The sequence below is a fragment of the Hyaena hyaena genome, unplaced genomic scaffold, assembly GCF_003009895.1.
Source record: "Hyaena hyaena isolate Hyena2069 unplaced genomic scaffold, ASM300989v1 scaffold_8, whole genome shotgun sequence".
Taxonomy (NCBI): domain Eukaryota; kingdom Metazoa; phylum Chordata; class Mammalia; order Carnivora; family Hyaenidae; genus Hyaena; species Hyaena hyaena.
This window is the reverse complement of record NW_024080640.1, coordinates 4,349,385-4,372,172: the sequence shown is the minus strand read 5'-3', so window position 1 is coordinate 4,372,172 and position 22,788 is coordinate 4,349,385. Positions and strand designations below refer to the sequence as shown.

General features: G+C 36.6%; 1 protein-coding gene and 1 non-coding gene across 3 annotated transcripts in view; both read right to left on the bottom strand.

The window, feature by feature from the left end:
• MKLN1 (muskelin 1) overlaps positions 1-22,788 on the bottom strand; it is a 361,418-nt gene that overhangs the window by 49,598 nt on the left and 289,032 nt on the right. For both annotated transcript variants that reach the window (XM_039243337.1, XM_039243345.1), the window contains 3 exons: positions 13,981-14,193; positions 6,615-6,836; positions 3,828-3,957 (listed from right to left, as the gene is read on the bottom strand). In XM_039243337.1, the coding sequence (XP_039099268.1) occupies positions 3,828-3,957; positions 6,615-6,836; positions 13,981-14,193 (565 nt within the window). The remainder of the gene's footprint in view (positions 1-3,827; positions 3,958-6,614; positions 6,837-13,980; positions 14,194-22,788) is intronic.
• On the bottom strand, positions 9,392-9,495 carry LOC120239662. Its single transcript, XR_005530483.1, has one exon. It is a non-coding gene; the product is annotated as a small nucleolar RNA U13 (small nucleolar RNA).

Below are 22,788 nucleotides of genomic sequence, written 5' to 3'. Positions count from 1 at the left end.
CCTTTGTTCATTCAGAATAAATAAGATACGTTTTCAGGGCCCCTGGCTGGCTCAGTCGATGGAGTGAGCAGCTCTTGATCTCAGGGTTGTTGAGTTTGAGTCCCACATTGGGTGTAGAGACTACTTAAAAATAAAGTATTTTAAAAATAAACAAACAAACCAAAAAAGAAGAAGAAGAGAAGGAGGAGGAGGAAGAAGACCAGGAACAGAGGCTAAACAGGTGATGACAGCCCAAACTAGTGAGGGTGCAATGGGAATACAGAAAAGATGAAGGTAAGCTAGCATGAGTTAATTACTGAATAGATCAGTGAGCCTGAGGTATCATTGGCAGATTCTAGTGAAAACTGAGGTACCCAAGAGTAACACCAGCCAAAAACTAGAGGGTCAATCTGGTCATGAGCGGGGACACTATATAATTTTGGTTACTTATAGACACACAAGCTGAAGCTGAGAAATTAGGTAACTTGTTCAAGGTGACCTGACTACCAACTGAGATGGGCTCCGTAGAGCTAACACAGTGGTTGTCAATTCTGGCCATGGGAGTATCAGAATACCAGGTAGGGAGGGAGGTGTGGGGAGACAGACAGGGAGAAAGAGGTACATGGTGGAGGGTAGAGAGGAAAGGACAAATGGGAAGGAAGAGAGAAAGAGAAGGAAACGAAGAGAGGGAGGGAGAAGAAGGGGAGAGAGGGAGAGAAGGAAGGAGGGAGGAAGGTGGAGAAAAAGAAAGAACAAAAAAGAAGAACAGGATTTCAGTTTCATTCGTACACACCCGACAGAGCCACTGAGGTTCCACAATTCCAAGTAAAACCACAGGAGTGTTAGGTGGGAAAAATTTCCAAGTATATAGTCTAACCAGATGCTCAACTCTGCCAGAAAAATCCTCACTTAAAGCACCATACAACCTTTGGACACTGCAACTTGTAGGCATACTGTGAAAATTAAGCACTTGGAAAATGAGTAGCTGGGCAAAAGATTGGTATTTTCAAAACTTCAATCAATCAGATCAAGACCATGGCATTAAACCTGTCAATAAATTTCTATTCTACTTAGGGAAAAAAAATCCAATTTCTTGCATCTGTACAAGGCACTGAATAATCACAGAATTATCCAATTTGCTAACCTCATTTCATACCAACTTTCCCCACCCTCAACAGGCACCAGCCTCATCTCTTCCTGCAATACATGAAGTTCTTTCCTGCTTTGGGACCTCTGTACTTGTTCTTCACTCACTTCTTAATATGGTTCTTCCTAATTCTCTACTTCTCATGTTAAATCTTAAAGATGACCTCTGCAGAGATGGTTTCCCAACCTGAGCTATCTACCCGGGACCTCCCACGTGACTTATTCTCATGGAAGGTTTTTCTTCCCAGGACTGAATGGCAAATGTGAGCCTCTCCAGTAGTATGGGGTCCTCTAAGAAGAAGGATCTTAACCCCCAGGCCCACAGCCATTTCTCAAAGTTCTTAAAACATACATGGCACAGGGAAGGCACCAAAATATGTTAGGAGGGAAGAAGAGAGAGGGTCAAACTTAGATGTTAGCAACAAATATTTTAAATTAATGAATAAACTTATTTGCATGAAATAATTCACCATAAATGAATTAATTAAAAATTAAAGAACACAGCAAAACTGGTGATTTTGATTTCACAAAAGCTGACTACAGCAGTAATTAGGGAATGAATCCACACTTGTCTTTTTCCTAATACTTCCCATCCAAGGTAGTAAAACCATATGATGAAAAAAATTACAATTTAATGTAAATTTAAAATAGAATATCAAATTCTGCAAAGTTTTATACAATAAATACTTTTTTTTGGGAAACTATTATTTAAAATTTAAAAAAAATTTTTTGAGAGAGAGAGAGAGAGAGAGAGAGCGCGTGTGAGCATGATGCAGGGAAGGGGCAGAGAGAGGGAGACACAGAATCTGAGCTGTCAGCACAGAGCCCAGTGCGGGGCTCAAATTCACCAGCCATGAGATCATGACCTGAGCTGAAGTCAGACACTTAACCAACTGAGCCACCCAGGTGACCCTGGGAAACTGTATTATTATTATTTTATTGTTAAAGAATCCACTTCTATGACTATCATGAAGCCCAGGCTAGTTAACAGTAATGGGTCCTGGAGGTAACTATACCCCACTCTGAACTTTCTGGTTATAAGCACTGTATTCTCTCTCTACCTCAGCTGAAAACCCAGACTCAGAAGGACTCAATCCCTGCTTCCCTATTCCCGGAAGACGCCAAAGCCAACTATAAGAGGCTTTTTCAGAGGGGAAGATGACTTCGTCTTCCTAGAACACAAACCCCCTACTTTGCTTAATGAGGCACAATAAGTAAACTTTTTAAAAACTAGACAGAAATATACCAAAATGATAATGTATTATGTCTGAATAGTTTGATACATTTTCTTTTTTGCATCTTTCTATATTTTCCAAATTCTCTATAGTGAGCATATTATTACTTTTAGAATCAAAACAAAATTGAACAAAGAATAACTATCACACTTTGCTGGCTCTAAAGCTAGCCATAACCACGAACAAAGCATTATCCTAACCCGTTTTGCAAATTACTATAATTACTGTAACAACAACAACAACTAATCTTTAAAAATCTCCAAATGACTGTCATTAAAGCTTACTTAGAGTGAATTTTTGTAGTAGGTCTTTGCTACTATTGCTCTTTGCCACTTTTTTCTTTTAACCTTGGGAAGGAGCTTAACTATTGTGGGAAAAACACCTCCGTACTCATTTCCCCCAGAAAATAAAGCTCTAGCTTCTGTCTAGTAAGAAATATGGGGAAAGAGTCCTGAGGGTCCCTTCATGTTCACTTTAAGTATGGTGCCATCTTGTCCAAAAAATTTATTTTTAAATTTTTCCTCAGTAGTATCAACTATTTATTTTTATAAATAATAGCTAGGGGGCACCTGGGTGGCTCAGTCGGTTAAGCATCCTACTTCAGCTCAGGTAATGATTTTGCAGTTTGTGAGTTTGAGCCCCGTGTCGGGCTCCGTCCTGACATCTCAGAGCCTGGAGCCTGCTTCAGATTCTATGTCTCCTTCTCTCTCTGCCCTTCCCTCACACTCTGTCTCTCCTTCTCTCAAATATAAGTAAACATTAAAAAAAATTAAAAAAGAAATAATAGCTAAAAGAAAAAAAGCAAGCTGATCTAATTTCTCAAATTAGACATTTTAAACCACTGAGTCTTAAATATCATTCTTCTGTGTATAATAACCACAGGCAAAATGACTACTACATACGGTAACTATGTAAATTATTATCCAAAATAAGATACTTAAGAGTGAATGGGGCACTATCAGTAACCATGCCAGGGCAATATGCATGACACTGGGACTATCTAAGGCAAATAAGTCACTCTCTTACCTAGGAGAATAATTTGGATGCTGAGCTTGCAAACTTAAAAGGAGTTACTAGTTACATTAGGTCCTCCCTCAGAACAAAAACATACTCTATTATGCTATTGCCTATTATAGAAATCACTACAGTGAAAGTAGAAGGTGGAAAGGATTAACAAAAATAGAATAAGATAGTTTTTAAGATATTCATTTTAGCAAAGCCCCTCCCAAATAAGCATACAAATAATTCTTTTAGAAACTTATAAAAGGAAATAATATAGTAACTCATATTTTAAACAGATAAAACTGAATAATTTAGCTGGTAGATTTTTCTTTCTCTGACTTAGAGTTACTTCAATTAAAGACATAGGGGAAAGGGTGAAGAATGGTTAGAGAGAAAAGATAATGGGCTACAGTCTTCTTTCTAAAGGAGCTAAGACACGAGAGAAGAATCACTAAATGCCTTTACCCATTCCAGAGTCTTTCTTGGTGCCATCTGATATTATGTCTACATGATCAGAGTCCACATCATAACTAAAGAAATCATTCAAATAGGTCTTCGATCGCTGGCCACCAAATACATATAAGCAACGATTTTTCTGAAAAATAAGGAAAAAAGGGCAAAGAAGGGAGAAAGTAGTCACTTCCACGAAGAATTCAGAATGACCCTTTTACAATTTAAACCTCTATAAAAGCCATTTTATGACAGAGCCCATGCAGTGGAGTACTGTGCTGGTATAAAGAGGGATGATGAAGCTGTCTAGATACTAAGAGGTGGTGATCTTTAGGATACCCTATTAAAGTAAAAAAGCAAGGTACAGAATAATGTATACAGTGCTGCCTTTGCATAAGAAGGGGAAACAAGGAATGCGTATATGTTTGCTTCTTTCTTCAAAAAGAAACAAAGGAAAGAAAGTAATTAAAGACCTTTATGGGAAGGGACAGAGCAGGAAGACAGGGATAGAGAAATCTGATCTCTCCAAAAGTATGGTTTTGCCTTTAGAACCATGGATATTGTTTATTTAATTAGGAAACAAAATTAACTCCAAAGAAAAAGACAATCTCTGAAATTTGAAAAACACTGAAATAAACCTATCTGTACATAAGATATGACCACACAGAGACATGATCACACAGAAAAATAGTATTTCTAGTGATTTTAATTCATGTTTTTTGACTCCCCATCCCCAGCTATATCCTAAACAGAAAAATAACCAGAAAGCAACCTGAAACAACATTCAGTAATTCTTGTTAGTTCTGTGATTCTGTAACTATTACAGAAAAACAGAATAATATAAGACTGTCATTAGGAAGCACTATTTTAACCTTAAAAGATACATAAATAGAAAATCAAAAGGATATTCAATTTTAAAACTCTATGATTTTTAATTTGAATTGGCTGTATTGGTAGGAACTAATGATTTAATTTTTCTCTTACTAAAAAGATATATAGATACGTACATATATACATATAGCAGTATGTGTATATAGCTATATGTGTGCGTATATATGTGGGAAGGGGGCACTCCTGGACAAAGAGAAAAACTGGGGCATCAAGAAGAATAAGGACAGCACTGGATTAAACACATCAAATATATAAGTCCACAAGTTCATGATAATGCCTAAAAAAATACATTGGTTAACTTTGGAGCCTCAACTTATTAATACGAAAAAGTGATAAAGAGAAAAAAAATCAAATATTTTTCTGTGTGGTATGCACATCAGGGTAGCCAAATAGTTAATGAGGATAAGTTTTTAATATCAGAATCAGTTAATAAATACAGAATAAATAAAGTAATCAGAAAAATCTCAGTTTCACAAACCCCACACAATGATTATCAATGACTGCAAAAACCATTCAGTAAAAAGAATGACAAGAAATTTTATCACTGACCAATCAGGCTAGGCTAACACGTAAACCCAAAGAATATTGTTAACATCACCAAGAGTATGACAACGACACATTAAATGTGCCGCTTGATATTTTGCAATCAGGCCATCTTTTAAGTATTCTTGCACTCCTCCTTTTGCCTCCCCCCCCCCCCAAAAAAAAGAGACTCTGAAATGAAATCTCTAGATCTAACTACCAGCTTACAGGAAATATGGACTAGACAATCACAATATACTACAAGGATAAAATTAGCCAAATCAAGAAAATGGGAAATTTTCTTGAGCACACATGATTCAGTTTAACAAGTAAATAAATGGTATGCAAGGGGGAAAAAATAGAAGCAGGGAGTACTGTTATGGCTTAAAAGAAATTTAAGAGGCATAACAACCAAATACAATACACAGACTGTTTTTAGAGTCTGACTTGCATAAACCAGCTATAGAAAAGTATTTTTCAGTATTTCAGAAAACAAAATGAATGCAAACTATATATTCATGATAATATGAATCTGCTGGTGCTTTGGTTCACTATTATAATGATATCATAATTATGTTTATAAAAAGTTCTTATCTGTTAGTGATACACTACAGTAATTACAGGTATAATGATTGGGATTATTATATGTGTTACACTACATGCTAACCTGGATGTAAATTAAAAGATAAATTAATTAAAAAAAAACCCCAAACTTAAAAATCAGAGAAACATCAAAGAAAGAAGTAAAATATTAAGTGGGGCAGATATATGAAAAATGAATAGTGGAATATTGATAATTGTTGAAACAAATAAGTACACAGGAATTTATTACACTCTTCTCTATACTTTGATATATGTTTAAAATATTCCACAGTATGTTTTTAAAGTTATGTTCACAGAAAGAAGCCCAAGTTTTCATCATAACAACTGGAAAGGTTAAAGAAATGTTTCTATATTGGTTTTGTTGATAAATTTAAATTCTAATTCTATACAGTCAATTCTTAATTCCTCACACTTAATAAAGAGTGGCAGAGAGGAAAATAAAACAATTGATCTTCTAGTTACTACGAAAAATCAGTAAGTAGTTGAGTGTAAGCAAGAGAAATAGCTACAATATCTGTATAAGCAGTAAAGTTAGTCATAAAAGTGGCTTCATTAGTATCTGAGTAATAACTATTCAGGAATTACTAGGTTAATGGGAAGAGTCTCATAATTAGCAAACAGTACAATGGCCAAGGAAGTTTTATTTTTGTCTTTCATTGCTAACACTAATCATTTATTTTTAGTGAAAAGTTTTGATCTCTTTCTGAAGATTTAGATTTTGACTACTCCTTTTCCTATTGAGATATACATGACAAAATAACAATACAATGTATAGAATATTCTTACTGAGTGGAATAGCATGCAGTGTCCTATCCGAGACTGGATGTCCTCAGGCCCAGCATTACAGGAGTCCTCTCGAAGAAGTTTCCAAGTTTGACATTGACAGTTGAAAGCAAATAACCCACTGAACTGTGGTTCACTGGCTCTGCTGTCATCTACGCTGCCGTTACATGTCAAAATTCTACCACCAAAGGTGTAGATCATATGTTTTTCTGAGTCCATACACATCTATCAGAACAAGACAACAGATTGAATAGTTACAGATTGGTCCTGTTATATGTGCTAAAATGAAACCAACGTGTGCACCTTTAGATTCTCAAAAAACTAAACTTTGTCTTAACAACACTAAATAGCACCCTTGATTATCATGTACACTTTAATAATGCTCACCAAATGCACAGATTCAGGATAGATTTCTAAATACTTTTTCAGGTTTCCATTTTTCCCAGTGACAGTAAAATATTTTGAGTTAAAGAGCTTTATGCTTTCTGGAAACTGCATAATTTTTACCAAATCAATCAATAATACACGAGGTGCTAAATTATACATAAGATTGAATACTTTTCATACTCTAGGGATAAAGTGACCACACCTTCCCCTTCATCCTCTTTTTAAAAACTCTCTTCTTTCTGCTCTAGGCAACCATCCATCCTCTTAATTTTTCTACCATTTAATCAGACAGCATATATGTCAATAAGAGTGATACAGCTGAATTCATCTTTCTGTATTTATTTTGCAAAACTCTTCAAATTATGTTGTTACGAAATAGCAAAACAAACAAAAAGACATTTGCAGTCAATCCAGGCTGACTTCTCTGGTGATGAATCTGCTTCCTTTAACACAATACTATAAATTTAATTTTCTTTGAGGTATGTTATGCAATTTATGTTCAGAAGGCAGTCTTGATTCTTTCATTCTTTCCACTCAAGGAGATCATGCCTTTTCATAAAAGTATCTCTGAGAAAAAAGCCATTTGTCACAAGACAATAGGAATCAAATTCTATTTCCAAGTGGAGAGATAAACTGGGAAAATTCTGTATAAGTCCAAGTTGGGAATCAGATGTTGAACACAAGTGGCACTGATATATATATAAAGAATAAACTGCATACATAAAACATCTATGTTTTGGGGCTAAAGTACAAATACCAGCCATTGTATGTCCAATTTTCTTCTCCCATCAAATTGTAATAAGCATCTATTTTTGTACTGTTTTTAGGAAAAAGTTATTTTAATAATTATATATTTTATTTTTTAAATTCATATTATAAAGAAAAGATTCTAGCATCTCCCAATATTTCCCTAACCACTAAAAAAGATCCAGTCACTTGCCATTTCCCAGGTTTCTGACAACCTTCCATAAATTAAGATGAAAATTTACTATTCCTCAAGGGTGGAATCTTGGCGAATATAGTTGAAAGTATTCCCACTCTTTGACTTTAATAATCATATCATTAAAAGCAATCCATATGTTATTGAAGACAACTCAGTATGGCCCCATTCACCTACTATACCACTGTCTAAGGCTTCACGGAACCTGAGTCACACTACCATGTCTCAAGTGTTTAAGGCTCAGATCTCTCCAAGTACCTTGGGATCATGTTGAAAATCTTGAGTGATCACATTATATGACCCTGTTTAAATTTTCATAAATTTACAAATTCATACTAATTTTGGTTAATCTGTTATCCAGCCCTTATGTTTCTGCTTCATACAGCTACAAAAGGGGTTTCTATTTCCTTCTGGGGATATTTAAGTTTAATTAATATGGCTTATTCTCATTTGTTGTTAGTGGTGAAGCATAAATAGATCTTTATCTTGGTAGCTCTTTCCAGAAAACCAGACCAAACCAACTCAAAAAAAGAGTAAGATACTACAGTAGCTTCACTGATTCTTTCCCATATCTTAGAACAAACAGGAGACAAAACAGAAATAATTTTATTCCTTCAGCTTGGTTCTTCCCTGGATATGATAAGCAGTTTCAATGAGAGTCAATTATCAAACAACAAGAAGTGTTAATCACTATAGGAAACTTCATGCTGTTCAGCAGTTTATAATTTCATTTTCACTTTTAATCTCTGAAAAAAATTTCTGAAAAGCTAATGACTTACTAAAGTTTGTATAATACTAACACCTTTTCTCTTGAAGATTTCCAGAAACCATGTAAGTCAAAAATTGGAAGACCACTCACTCTATCAAGTTAGAAATTGGATTTCTAAAATCAAACAAATAGTGGATAGCCACTTACTCCGCACCACAATGTTTTAAAATCCAAAAGAGTCTTTACTCTATCAAATGAATACAAGATTGGCTAGGATTATTCTGGATGCAAAATAATTGTTTCCTCACAAAATCTAAAGCTTTCAAAGCAGTGTTGCCTAATCCACCAACCTCTAAAAATGCCTCATGCTAATCTGGTCCTTGCTTACTTATTTACAAAGGCAACAAGTTTCTTCTCTACAGACATTAGGGTTTTCTCTTAATTCCTGGTTCTAAAATTTCATTAAGGAAGTATCTAGGTAGGGATATTCTTTCTTCATTCAGCCTAATGTGCCCCTGGTGTTCCTCTAATTCTAAAAATTGTCTTTTCTTCTGCTCTGAGGTTTTTTTTCCTTCTTAATCTTGAGGTTTGCTGTTTTTGGTTTGCCTCCATTCTCTTTTTCTAGAACTCCTATCAGGTGGATATTAAAACTTCAGGATCTTTTCTCTTTTCCTTAACATTTCTCTCATAATTTCAGCTTACTAATTTAGTAACCATTTAGAGGGAGGGTTTTTTTTTTTTTCACGTCAGATGGGTAATGTGCCTGCGTCGTAACAAGGTTTAAGGGTGGCACATGTCACACAATGGAATGAACACCCAATCATCATGCTTATGAACTACAAAAGGGAGAGCTTTTTAATCAATTCACTGAGATTTTTATTTTGCTGCCAAATCTTTAACTTATAATTTTTCTAGATACTTCTTTATCACGGATGAAACAGCCTCCTGAATTATTCTAAAAAATATCACTTTTAAACTTATCTTAAAGGCTTCTTCAGTAAACACTCCTACTGTTTTTCTTTGTTAATTCTTACTTTGCTGAGTTCAGTAGCCCTGTCTCATGGTATTAGTTATTTTCAAACATTTGGAATTTTTTGGCTGTTGTTACAATCTTTTTTGTATCTGTGAATCCCTACTCATCCGCCTCTTCAAATATAGCAGCCTGCCTCAAGGAAGTGGGTGGGGAGAAATGAGACACAACGCCCTAGAGGGTTCCACAGCAGCTGTCCAGTGCCTCCTGGGAGTACTGCTCTATCATTCCAGCTCCAGTGTCCATGCTCAAACCCTGATCTGTAGATAATTATCAAAGGTAAGTACTGTTCAAACTGGCAGCTTGCTGTTCAGTCACCAATGATCATCTAATGTTTGCCCCAGCTGTATACATCTTGAGACTCAAGTTGCTACAATCAAGTTGTGGACAGCTACTTATTCCACAATCCAATTGTTTAAAAATCTATAGGCTCTGGGGGCACCTGGGTGGCTTAGTCGGTTAAGCGTCCGACTTTCGCTTGGGTCATGATCTCATGGTTCGTGGGTTCAAGCCCCGCGTCGGGCTATGTCCTGACTGCCAGCCTGGAGCCTGGAGCCTGTTTCAGAGTCTGTATCTCCCTCTCTCTCCTAGAAATTTAAAAAAAAAAAAAAAAAAATCTATAGGCTCTGGTTTCCTCCAGTTGGATCTGGACTCATTTTGTTTTCTACCTTACAGGAATTCTCCCCAATTTTCTTTAAAAACAAGACATTCTTCGTTTTTCAACATTACAACAAAAATTCTTTTGCATTTCACAGATTGTGGGGCAGCAGGGTATTTAAAGTATACATCCAGCCTGACAATAATCTAATGACCTAGGGAGAATGTTAATGAGCTGAGGTATCAAAGCATTTGATTGAAGTTTCTCCAGCCACTTCTTGGCTAGCTTGTATTCTACTGTCTAGTAATTTCCTCAAAAAACTTTTATACTTGAAGAACAATTTGGCTAGATATAAAACCCTTGGCTCACACTGTCTTTTCTTGAATACTTGGTAGATGTTGCTCTACTGCCTCTCTTGGTATTGAATATAGCTGTAGAAAAATCTGACACCAGTCTAATTTTATTTCTTGATAATTTTGCCTAGCTGCGCCAAAATGCTTTATCTTTGCTTTATCTTTGAAATTCAATATGAATTACTAATATATACCTTAGAGTTGAGTGCCTAGATCAATTTTCCCTGAATGTAGCATGGCCTTTCAATACGTAGTCTTGAATTCATTATTTATAAATATTTATTCAATTCCACTGTTTGAGTTTTCTTCTTTAATGTCTCCAATTATGTGTAGGTTGGCTCTCTTTTGATTGTATTCTCTATCTATAATTCTCCAGCTTATCGTTTTTACATCTTTTTTCTGTTTATCTGCTCTTATTATTTCTATGCTATATGACACTTACCTATTCTTCACACACCGCGTAGATTATTTTTCAATTCTGAAAGTGTTCTTCTTTAATCTCTTTCCTGAATTTTATCAGGTCCACTTTCACCTGCACCTATTATTTGGTCATCTCATCTGCATTCCTGAACTTACGCTTTGTAGTCTTCTTCACAGTTGCAAGCTTCAAAGCCATTTAATTCATTTTAGAACACTGGGATATAATTTGTCATCTGCTGTTGCACGAAGGAAAGTTTTGCTGGTTCTTTTTCTTCTTACTATTTTTCTTCAGAGTACCTCTCTAAAGATCTGGTGTTTATTGCTTTTTCATTTTTCATATTTAAGTGAGTTGAACTTCCCTGGACCAGATAACAGAAAGTTCCTACAGAAGGGTAATGCTCTTGCTCAAGGGCTCTTACCTCTGCTGCTACTGAATTAAATGACTTCTTCAAAATATGGTGGCTACTATGAAGTCAAGACATCTCTCACCACAAACCTTATTTGGTTTAGGGGGTTTCTATTTTATGCCTTGAGTTCTCCCTTATTACACTGTTGTGGGCTTCAACACTGGTTCTGGTATTTCAGTTGTTTCTGGCTAAACTTACAAGGAACTGGGAGTCGTGGGTTTTCTCTGGCTCCTGGTTTTACTGAATATTTGACCATACTGTGGCAATATTTTTCCTTAATCTTTTTGGTTGGTTCTCAGTGTTACTGAAAATCATACAAAGCAACAACTTGGAAAGCTTCAGAACTAAGCTTAAGAAATCCAAAAGCTTTAAAATTTAGTTTTTTTATGTTAAAATTCCAAATGGCAAAGTAACTTCTAAACATATCTTCATGCTTCTAGCTCTCTTACATTCTTAAATTTGAATGTTACGTGTCAAGTCTTAATGTGTCATAAATGACCCTAGGTAATTTTTGGAGTAAGTTCCAAAATATAGCTTTATTTGCATGAAATAGAATAGAAAATGGGGGCTTATAAAGATTGTGTTAATTGGTGAAATCCTGGTTTCTCCTCCCCCAGTGTTCTTCTATTACATCTAATAAGATGAAAATCAAGCATCATGTAACAGAACTTGCTTCCAAAGAACATTCTACTTTACTGAAGTCAAGACAAACCAAGGTCACATACAAGGACAATGTATGTGCTCTACTCAGACTACCCTTGAGCTATTCTTTTTTCAATGTGTAAAAGACATTGAAAAAGACATAAGCATCTTTTATAAAAGAAATCTGTAACCAGATGGAAGAAAATAAATGGTTTCCCTAGCAGTGTTATCTGCTGATGTTCTGTTTTTAAAAGATTGGAACCAGCCTAACATTTTTTGGAGTATTTATTTTCCACAAGAGCAACACTGAGGATGTCAGCAGGGACGTGCAGAGCTCTGCAGAGTTCAGTTATGTAGAGCCAGCAGAAGTTCTAAATTCAAACTGGGGAATACTTTGAAAACTAACATTTCTTTTTTCTACCCACCACTCACTTGATAGGCATAAAACTCACTCCTCTTTTCCTTACCATTCTCCTAGAAAAACTACTTATTATTATGTCATTAGAATAGTTTAAAAGCAAAGCATTAACAAGAACCTCCAAAGAAACAAATAAAGAGAACCAATAAATAAAAATAAAGACTGGGATTTTAATTACTAGATATTAGGCCTAAGCTATATTCTGTCATAACCTTAGCACCACCTACCATTTCTCAAGTACTAGATAATACTATGTTTATCAATGCAGTGTTACAGATTTTTAAAAAGTCTTTTCTCCTTCATACTACAAAAAACCCTTCAGATGTGGGGTGAGCCAAGTAAAAATGGCCTCATAATTCAGTTACTGGTTATTGTTTTGTGTACTGACCTATACTAAACTGATATGGACTAAACATCCAAATACAGATAAGAGTGACAACAACATTGATGGGGATAATGATGAACATATTAAAATTTTAATATTAAAAAGGCTTACAGATCGCTATGTGTAGTCTTCTAGTCTATAGCACCATTATGTGATTTCTATTGGTGCTCCGTTAAAATTTTGTTTTTAACATTTATTTTTGAGAGACAAGAGACAGAGTGTGATCAGGGGAGGGGCAGAGAAAGGGAGACAGAATCTGAAGCAGGCTCCAGGCTCCAAGCTGTTAGCACAGAGGCCGATGCGGGGCTCAAACTCATAAACCGCGAGATCATGACTTGGGCCGAGGTCGGATGCTTAACCAACTGAGCCACCCAGGCGCCTTTTAAAATGTTTATTTATTTATTTTTGAGACAGATAAGAGTATGAGCAGGGAAGGGAAGGCGGGGAGAGGTGTCAGAACCTGAAGCAGGCTCCCAGCTCTACATGGGGCTTGAAATCATGGACTGGGAGATCATGACCGGAGCTGAAGTCAGACACTTAACCAACTGAGCCACCCAGGAGCACCTTTTTGGTGCTCAGTTTAAACTTCTTCTGGTATATGTTAAATTTCTATCTGCTTTAGGATTATATACAAAAGTAAATATATTTCACTTGAATTGGAAGAAAAGCTCTCGATTTCAAACTATCAAACTCATTATAAAATAATTTTAAATTTCTTCCAGGAATGCAGAATAAAACATTTTAAAAGTGTAAGTTGTTACTGTTATGAGTTATGACTATTTATCATAAAATTAAAATTTGTTTTTCCCAATATGTACTGCTCCATCTACTCTCTGAAGTTTTTATAAATTAACACTCGTTATTCTGAGATCTTAGTATTTTATCTTGCACCAAACAAGAGAAAAAAATTTTAAATGATAACTTTATACCTATTGAAACAACAGTTATTTTTATTATCTATTATAGGTATTTATAGGAAATCACTAATAGACAATATAGCATAACATGTGAAATAAACCCTAAAAGCAAGAGTTACTGAGCACTAATTAATTCCACCATATATTTAATTGTGCACCAAACCTGATGATCAAACACCAATTTTGGCCCTCCATCAGCAGCAGTATCTTCACTGAGTAACATCCATGTGTTTGTGTCAATGTCATAACGATAGAAGTCACTTTTCAGAGATTTGCTGTTCCTCACAGAGGAATCCAAATAACGCCCCAATGTGTAGATTTGCCTTCGCTGAATGTCAATGCACATCTTATGACATGATCTGGCGCTGGGACCATTCTGTGGAGACCAAAAAAAGAAAAAAGAAAAAATTCAAAGACCAAATAATAAAAAATAACATTAAATGCTCTTTTTTGTTGACTTTTACTAAAAGGTTTGCAATGTAAGTACAACACACAGTTAGATATTACCATAGAAATGCTTAAAATCTGCCAGGAAAGATGGGATAAACTATTCTGCACATGGTGTGCTGTCTATAACACTCATACGGCTTCTGTGAAAAACTCACTGCACTGTAGTCATTTGTGCACAGAGCTGGAGTCTCCAGTACATGTTAATCTAAAGAAAGTTGCCTTTTTTTTTTTTAATTTCTAAAAAATGTTTTTTATTTATTTCTGAGAGAGACAGACAGAGTGAGCGGGGGGAGGGGGGGGTGAGAGAGAGAATCTGAAATCTGAATCAGAATCAGAATCAGAATCTGAAACAGGCTCCAGGCTCTGAGCTGGCTGTCAGCACAGAGCCCGACGTGGGGCTCAAACCCACGAACCATGAAATCATGACCTGAGCCAAAGTTGGCTGCTCAACCAACTGAGCCACCCAGGGGCCCTGACAGTTGGTCTTTTAAAATATTTCTCATTAGAATTTCTCACCAGAATCTAGCACAAAACAGATACCCCAAGAATATCTAGAATCGCTGAATTTCATAACTGGAAGGAACCTTAATAAGATCTCTAGTTTAATTATCTCCTTTTAAAGATGAGGAAGCATAACCCAAAGAGGAAAGGCATCTTAGTGAAGATTAGTAAACTAGTGACAGCACCAGAATAAAAATCCAAACCTTTGACTTCATCCACATATTACATTATATAAATCTGACACTTCTGCTTGGACAAATAACAGGATGAGGGATACAATATGAAGAACACTGTATAATCAACAAAAATTATTTAGTTGAGATCACTTGTATCACAGGACTGAATAAAAGGCAAAAAACAATATTACAGCATAAACTAAAAACAGAGCTCATGGAGAAAAAAGAACTTCAATTGGGCAGAATTTGAAAGGGGGAAAAGGAACAAGAATTAATTGTTAAATGTTTCCTGAATTCTACCTATATTACAGTATTTGCTAAATTTGTTAAATCTCTTGAATTCTATCTATATCATTATTACATGTCTATGTATATTTCATTCAATCCATGCAACTCCATAAGGAAATATTTCCAGGTCACAGATTCTAAGTAATCTGTTCAACGTAACAAAACTAGGAGGACAGAGAATCTCAGCTTCAGTGTAACTAGAACCAAAAACTGTGTTCTTTCCACTATTCTGGATTGGTTTTCCACAAGAGTAACAAATGCAAAACAGACTTAATACAATGTGTGTAGTTACGACTGAGATGAAGAATTCCTAGTGCAGAAATAAGAATTGAAGGGTAAGGCAGAAATAGAAGCCTGGTGAATGACTGACAGATGAGGCTGGATATAATCTCGTAGGCAGTAAAGGACTGTCATGGGTTTCTAGAGCAGGATAGAACATTTAAAAAGCAGTATTATAAAAAGAGTATTCTAGCACTGTTATCTAGATTAAATAAATAAAGATATTAGGAAGGAAGAATAATTTGACATTAGTGTTATGAATCTAGATGTTAAGTTGATTTGAATCTGTACTTTAGTATTCATACTAATGACTATTTTAAAACTTGTTTTTAAAGATTTTTGTCAAAGAAAATCTCCAGCAGATAAGGTGAAAACATTATTTTTTGAAAGAATTTCCTCCATAATTAAATTCAAAAACAAAGATAGGGTAATACATAATAAATCTATGCCATCTATCCTAGAATATAAAATTTGAGACTTTATTAGGGGAGGTAATAGAACTTCTTGCTTCAGCTTAATTAGCATAAGTGCTATTAAAACAAGTAAATTATACCCTTAATAAAAAGAAAAAAGGAAATAAAGAAAAGGAGCCAGAAGAATAGAAAACAGATTAAAGAATGGAGATAAGTAACAAAGTTGGTATCCTTAAAGATTAGTAGAATTATAAACCACTAGCAAGACTAAATTTTTAAAAACAAAAAGAAAACACAAATTGCCAAATATGAGAAATGAGAGCAAGAACATAACTTACAGGCTCACTAGAAGTTACAAAGAAAGTAAGAGACCATTATGAAAAACAGGTAAAATCTGATAATGTCGATAAAATGGACAAATTCCTTAAAAAACTGTAAACTTACCAAAATTGACATGAGATAAAAGAGAAAATCTGAAGTCACTATATCTACTGAAAAACTGACTCCATAATTTAAAAACTTCCCGCAGGGGCACCTGGGAGGCTCATTCGGTTGAGCCACTCTTGCTTTCGGCTCAGGTCATGATCTCACAGTTTGTGGGTTTAAGCCCCGAGTCGGGCTCTGTTCTGGCAGTTTGGAGCCTGTTTGGGATTCTCTGTTCTCCCTCTCTGCCCCTACCCTGCTCACTCTCACTCTCTCAAAATAAATAAATAAACATTAATTTTTTTTTTAATAGAAACTTCCCACAAATAAAATGCCAGTCCTAGATATGTATACTGGTAGATTTTATTAAACACAAGAAATAATATTCCTAACTCATTTTATAAGGACAAGAGAACACTGAAACCAATTAACAATCATACTACAAAGGAGCAAGAGGAAAAATAATTTACAGGAAACCAGCAACCAGTATATCTCATGAACAGACACAAAACTAATCTTTAACAAAATATTATCAAATAAAATGCAGCAATATATAAAAAGGATATTCCTTAATAAAGGGGGTTTATATCAGGAATGTAAAGTTAATTTTACATTTAAAAACTGATCAAGGTAATTCACTACATCAACAGAATTAAAGGAAAAAAATCTTATCCTTATAAAAAGCATTTGATAAAATTCAATACACATTTATGAGGAAACTCACAGCAAACCAGGAATAGAAAGGAATGTCTTCAATCTGGTAAGAATGCATGAAATCCTAAATCTAATTCTTCACTTTTTAAATTTTTTTAGAGAGAGAGAGTGAACACTCACGCCCATGTGAGAGAGAGAATCTCAAGCTCCACACCCACCATGGAGCCCAATACAGGGCTCAATCCCATGAAGGTGAGATCATCACCTGAGCTGAAATCAAGAGTTGGATGCTCAACCAACTAAGTCACCCAGATGCCCCTAATTTTTCACTTAATGGTGAAATAATGAACGCTGTTCTGTGAGAATCTGAAACAAGATAAGGATGTCTAGTCTCACTTCCTCTATTTAACACCATACGAGAAGTCAAAATCAGTGCAATAAGGCATTAAAAAATAAAATGTTATAAAAAAAAAGCAAAAAGGAAGAAATAAACTTGTCTCTATTCATAGATGACAAAACTATTGGTTGAAACATCCTAAGAAATCAACAGACAGAAATAATTTACTTCTCTATATTAGCAGTAAACAAAAAGAAAAAATTCTTAAGCTCCATTTACAATAGCACAAAAAACCAAAATACACTGGGATCAATATAAAAACATTCAAGACCTCTAACCTAAAAACTCCAAGAGTGCTGACAAATAATTAAGACTGAAATAATTGGAGATTAAATGTAACTATGCTCATGGATTAGAAGATTTAATATTATTAAGACATCAATTCTCACCAAATTGATGTATAAACATCACATTCCCAGTCATAATCCCAACAGCTTTAGAAACTGACAATGATTCTAAAATTTATGTGAAATGTAAAAGACCTAGAAGAATCAAAATAATTTCTTTGTTTTAAATTTATTTATTTCTTTGGGTGGTGGGGGGGAGGGACAGAGAAAGAGAAGGAGAGAGAATCCAAAGTAGGCTCCATGCTGTCAGTGTAGAGCCCAATGCAGGGCTTGATCTCATGAACCAGTGAGGTCATGACGTTATGACCTGAGCAGAAATCTGGCACTTAACTGACTGAGCCACCCAGGTACCCCTCAAAATAATTTTTAAAAAGAAGAATAAAGAGGTCTTATACTACCTGACCTCAAGGAGTGTCATAATGGTATGAAGAGCAGACCAAAAGATAATGGGGCAGGATAGAGTATTCAGAGAGACATATACTTATATGGTCAATTGATTTTGTTTTGTTTTGTTTTGTTTTACAAATAGTTTATTGTCAAATTAGTTTCTACATAACACTCAGTGCTCATCCCCAAAGTGCCCTCCTCCATGCCCATCCCCCCTCCCCCCCACATCCATCAGTCCTCAGTTTTTGTCAGCATTCAAGAGTCTCTCATGGTTTGCCTCTCTCCCTTTCCCCCACCATTTCCGCCCTTCTTCTCCCCCTTGGTCCTCCGTCAAGTTCCTCCTAATCCTCCTATACGTGCAAACATATGGTATTTGTCCTTCTCTGCCTGACTTATTTCGCTCAGCATAACACCCTCAAGGTCCATCCATGTTGCTACACATGGCCAGATTTCATTGTTTCTCATTGCCATGTAGTATTCCATGGTATAGATAAACCACATCTTCTTGATCCATTCGTCTGTTGATGGACACTTAGGCTCTTTCCATGTTTTAGCTATTGTGGAGAGTGCTGCTATGAACATTGGGGTCCATGTGCTCCTATGCCTCAGCATTTCTGTATCCCTTGGGTAAATTCCTAGCAGTGCTATTGCTGGGTCATAAGGGAATTCTATTGTTAGTTTCCTGAGGAACCTCCACACTGTTTTCCAGAGGGGCTGTATATGGTCAATTGATTTTTGACAAACATGCCTAAGCAATTCAATGTGGAAAGAAGATAGGGAGCAATCAGAACTCTCATACATTTCTGGTAGGAATATAAAATGGTATAATCACTTTGGAAAAAGCCTTACTAGTTTCATCAATGGATGCTAAGGGTGAAAGTTTGATGAGTAACATGGTATTTTCATGATCTCAAGGTGTCTCCTCACAAATTACATATTATAGAGGGGAGAAATCTGGAGGGCACTCTCCTTAAATGAGTGATCAAACGTACCAGACAAACTGACACAGTATGGTTCCTGACAGGATATACTAAGGAGGATATCACATGGTATTCCACTGTGATGTCATCCACATGGTGTTCCTGCTAAGAATGCTCAACCTAAATCCAATCCCAAGGAAACCAGAGACAAACCCAACTGAGGGATAGTCTACAAAATAATTACTCTGCGTTCTTCAAAAATGTCAAGGTTTATTTATTTATTTATATTTATTTCTGAGAGAGAGATAGAGAGAGACAGCATGAACAGGGGAGGGGCAGAGAGAGAGGGAGACACAGAATCTGAAACAGGCTCCAGGCTCTGAGCTGTCAGCACAGAGCCCAACACGGGGCTCAAACCCACGAACTGTGAGATCATGACCTGAGCCGAAGTCAGACGCTTAACCGACTGAGCCACCCAGGCGCCCCAAAAATGTCAAGGTTTAGAAAGGTAAGGAAAGGTTGAGGAACGATGCCAGTCTAAAGTAGAACTGAAGAAACATGACACTGAAATGAATGCATGATCATGAACTGAGTCCTGGTCAGGGATGGGGTTTGGGAGTGACAGTGGGACACCTATAAAGGACATTACTGAGATATTACATGGATTAAGTGTCTATATCTGAAAACCATCTGTGGATTAAATTAAAGCAGCAGTTCTCAGGGCATTCTGGGATCTCCAAGACACTTCAGGGAGTCCACACAGTTTTGGATTTTGTTTTTTTAAATAACACCACTAAGATAAGAATTTGTCTTTTCACTCTTACTCTATGAGTGTCTGTGAAACTTTCCAAAGGCTACACAACTTCTGATACAACAACAGATTGGATACAGAAGCAGATATGAATCCATCTGCCTTCTATTAAGCTGAACATTAAAAAGATTTAGAAAACTATAAAACAGGGGTGCCTGAGTGGCTTAGTTGGTTAAGCATCTCACTCTTGATTTCGGCTCTCATGGTTTGTGGTTTTGAGCCCTGTGTTGGGCTTTGCACTGCAGTGCAGAGCCTGCTTGGTATTCTCTCTCTCTCTTTCTGCCCCTCCTCTGCTCTCTCTCTCTCTGAAAAATAAATAAATAAACTTAAAAAAAAAACCCTATAAAACAGTGCTACTTGATATATCGTGGTTATTTCAAGGAAAGGCACCTTATGTGACTGAGTTACAAGCTGACCTAATTGCTTTCTCCATGGAACACTATATTTACTTGAAAGAAAATTAACAATCCAAATATGGATATCCAGACATTATGGTTATGACAGGTATTTTCTGAAAAATGAAGTAAGTCAGAGAGACAGAGAAAGACAGAGTGTGAGTGGGGGAGGAGCAGAGAGAGAGGGAAACACAGTATCTGAAGCAGGTTCCAGGCTATGAGTTGACATCATAGGGCCCGATGCGGGGCTGGAATTCATGAACTGTGAGATCATGACCTGAGCTGAAGTTGGACGCTTAACCAACTGAGCCACCCAGGTGCCCCTTAATAACTTTTATTATTAAAAAATTTTAAGTAGGCTTTATGCCCAGCACAGAGCCCCACACGGGGCTTGAACTCATGATCCTGAGATCAAGACCTGAGCTTAGATCAAGAGTTGGATACACTTAATCGACTGAGCCACCGAAGGGTCCAATTAGAAGCAAATTTAAGGAAAGAGTATCCAATGGAAAAAAAGATAGTCTCTTTAGCTAATGGTGCTGGGAGAACTGGACAGCAACATGCAGAAGAATGAAACTAGACCACTTTCTTTTTTTTTTTTTTTTTTTAAATTTATTATTTCTAGGAGAGAGAGAGAGAGAGACAGCATGAGCAGGGGAGGGTCAGAGAGAGAGGGAGTCACAGACTGAAACAGGCTCCAGGCTCTGAGCCGGCAGTCAGCACAGAGCCCGACGCGGGGCTCGAAACCACGAACGTGAGATTACGACCTAAGCGAAAGTTGGACGCTCAACCGACTAAGCCACCCAGGCGCCCCACTAGACCACTTTCTTACACCATACACAAAAATAAACTCAAAATGGATGAAAGGCTTAAACAGGAAACAATCAAAACCCTGGAGGAGAAAGCCTTTGACCTCAGCTGCAGCAATTTCTTGCTCGACACATCTCTGAAGGCAAAGGAATTACAAACAAAAATGAACTACTGGGACCCTCATCAAAATAAAAAGCTTCTGCACTGCAAAGGAAACAACAAAACTAAAAGTCAACTGACAGAATGGGAAAAGATATTTGCAAATGACAGATAAAAGGTTAGTATCCAAAATCTATAAAGAACTTACCAAACTAAACACCCGAAAAACAAAAAATCCAGTGAAGAAATGGGCAGAAGATCTGAATAGATACTTTAACAGAGAAGACATCCAGATGGCCAACAGATACATGATAAGATGCTCAATGTCACTCATCATCAGGGAAACACACATCAAAACCACACTGAGATACCATCTCATACCAGTCAGAGTACCTAAAATTAACAACTCAGGAAACAGCAGATGATGGCAAAGATGTGGAGAAATGGGAACCCTCTTGCACTGTTGGTGGGAATGCAAAGTGGTGCAGCTGCTCTGGAAAACAGTGTGGAGGTTTCCCCCAAAATTAAAAGTAGAACTACCCTATGACCTAGCGCTGCTAGGAATTTATCCAAAGGATACAGGAGTACTGATTCATATGGGGACATGTACCGCAATGTGTACATCAGCACCTTCAACAATAGCCAAATCATGGAAAGAGCCTAAATGCCCATCAACTGATGAATGGATAAAGAAGATGTGGTTTATATATACAATGGAATACTACTTGGCAATGAGAAATAATTAAATCATGGCATTTGCAACAATGTGGATCAAACTAGAAGGTATTATGCTGAGTGAAAACAGTCAGAAAGAGAGCATGTTTTCACTCATATGTAGATCTTGAGAAACTTAACAGAAGACCACGGGGGAGTGGAAGGGGAAAAAAATAGCTACAAATAGAGAGGGAGGGAGGCAAACCATAAGAGATTCTTATTTTTAAAATAAATTTTTAACGTTTATTTAGTTTTGAGAGACAGTAGGAACAGGGGTGGGACAGAGAGAAAGGAAGTCACAGAATTCGAAGCAGGCTCCAAGCTGTCAGCACAGAGACTGAAGCGGGGCTCGAACCCAAGAACTGTGACATCATGACCTGAGCTGAAGTCAGCCACTTCACCAACTGAGCCACCCGGGTGCCCCTAAGAGACTCTTTTTTTTTTTTTTAATTTTTTTAATGTTTTATTTCTGAGAGAGAGAGAGACACAGCATGAGCAGGGACTGTCAGAGAGAGAGAGGGAGATACAGAATCTGAAGCAGGCTCCAGGCTCTGAGCTGGCTGTCAGCACAGAGCCCGACGTGGGGCTCGAACCCACGAACTGTGAGATCATGACCTGAGCCGAAGTCGGACGCTCAACCGACTGACCCACCCAGGCACCCCTAAGAGACTCTTAAATACAGAGAATACACTGAGGGTTGATGGGAGGGTATGGGAAAAGGGAAAGTGGGTGACGGGCACTGAGGAAGGCACTTTTTGGGATGAGCACTGGGTATTTATAAGTGATGAACCACGGGAATCTACCCCCAAAACCAAGAGCACACTTTACATACTGTGTGTTAGCCAATTTGACAATAAATTATATTTTTTAAAAGGCAAATGTAAAAACTTAAAATTTGTTTTTAAGC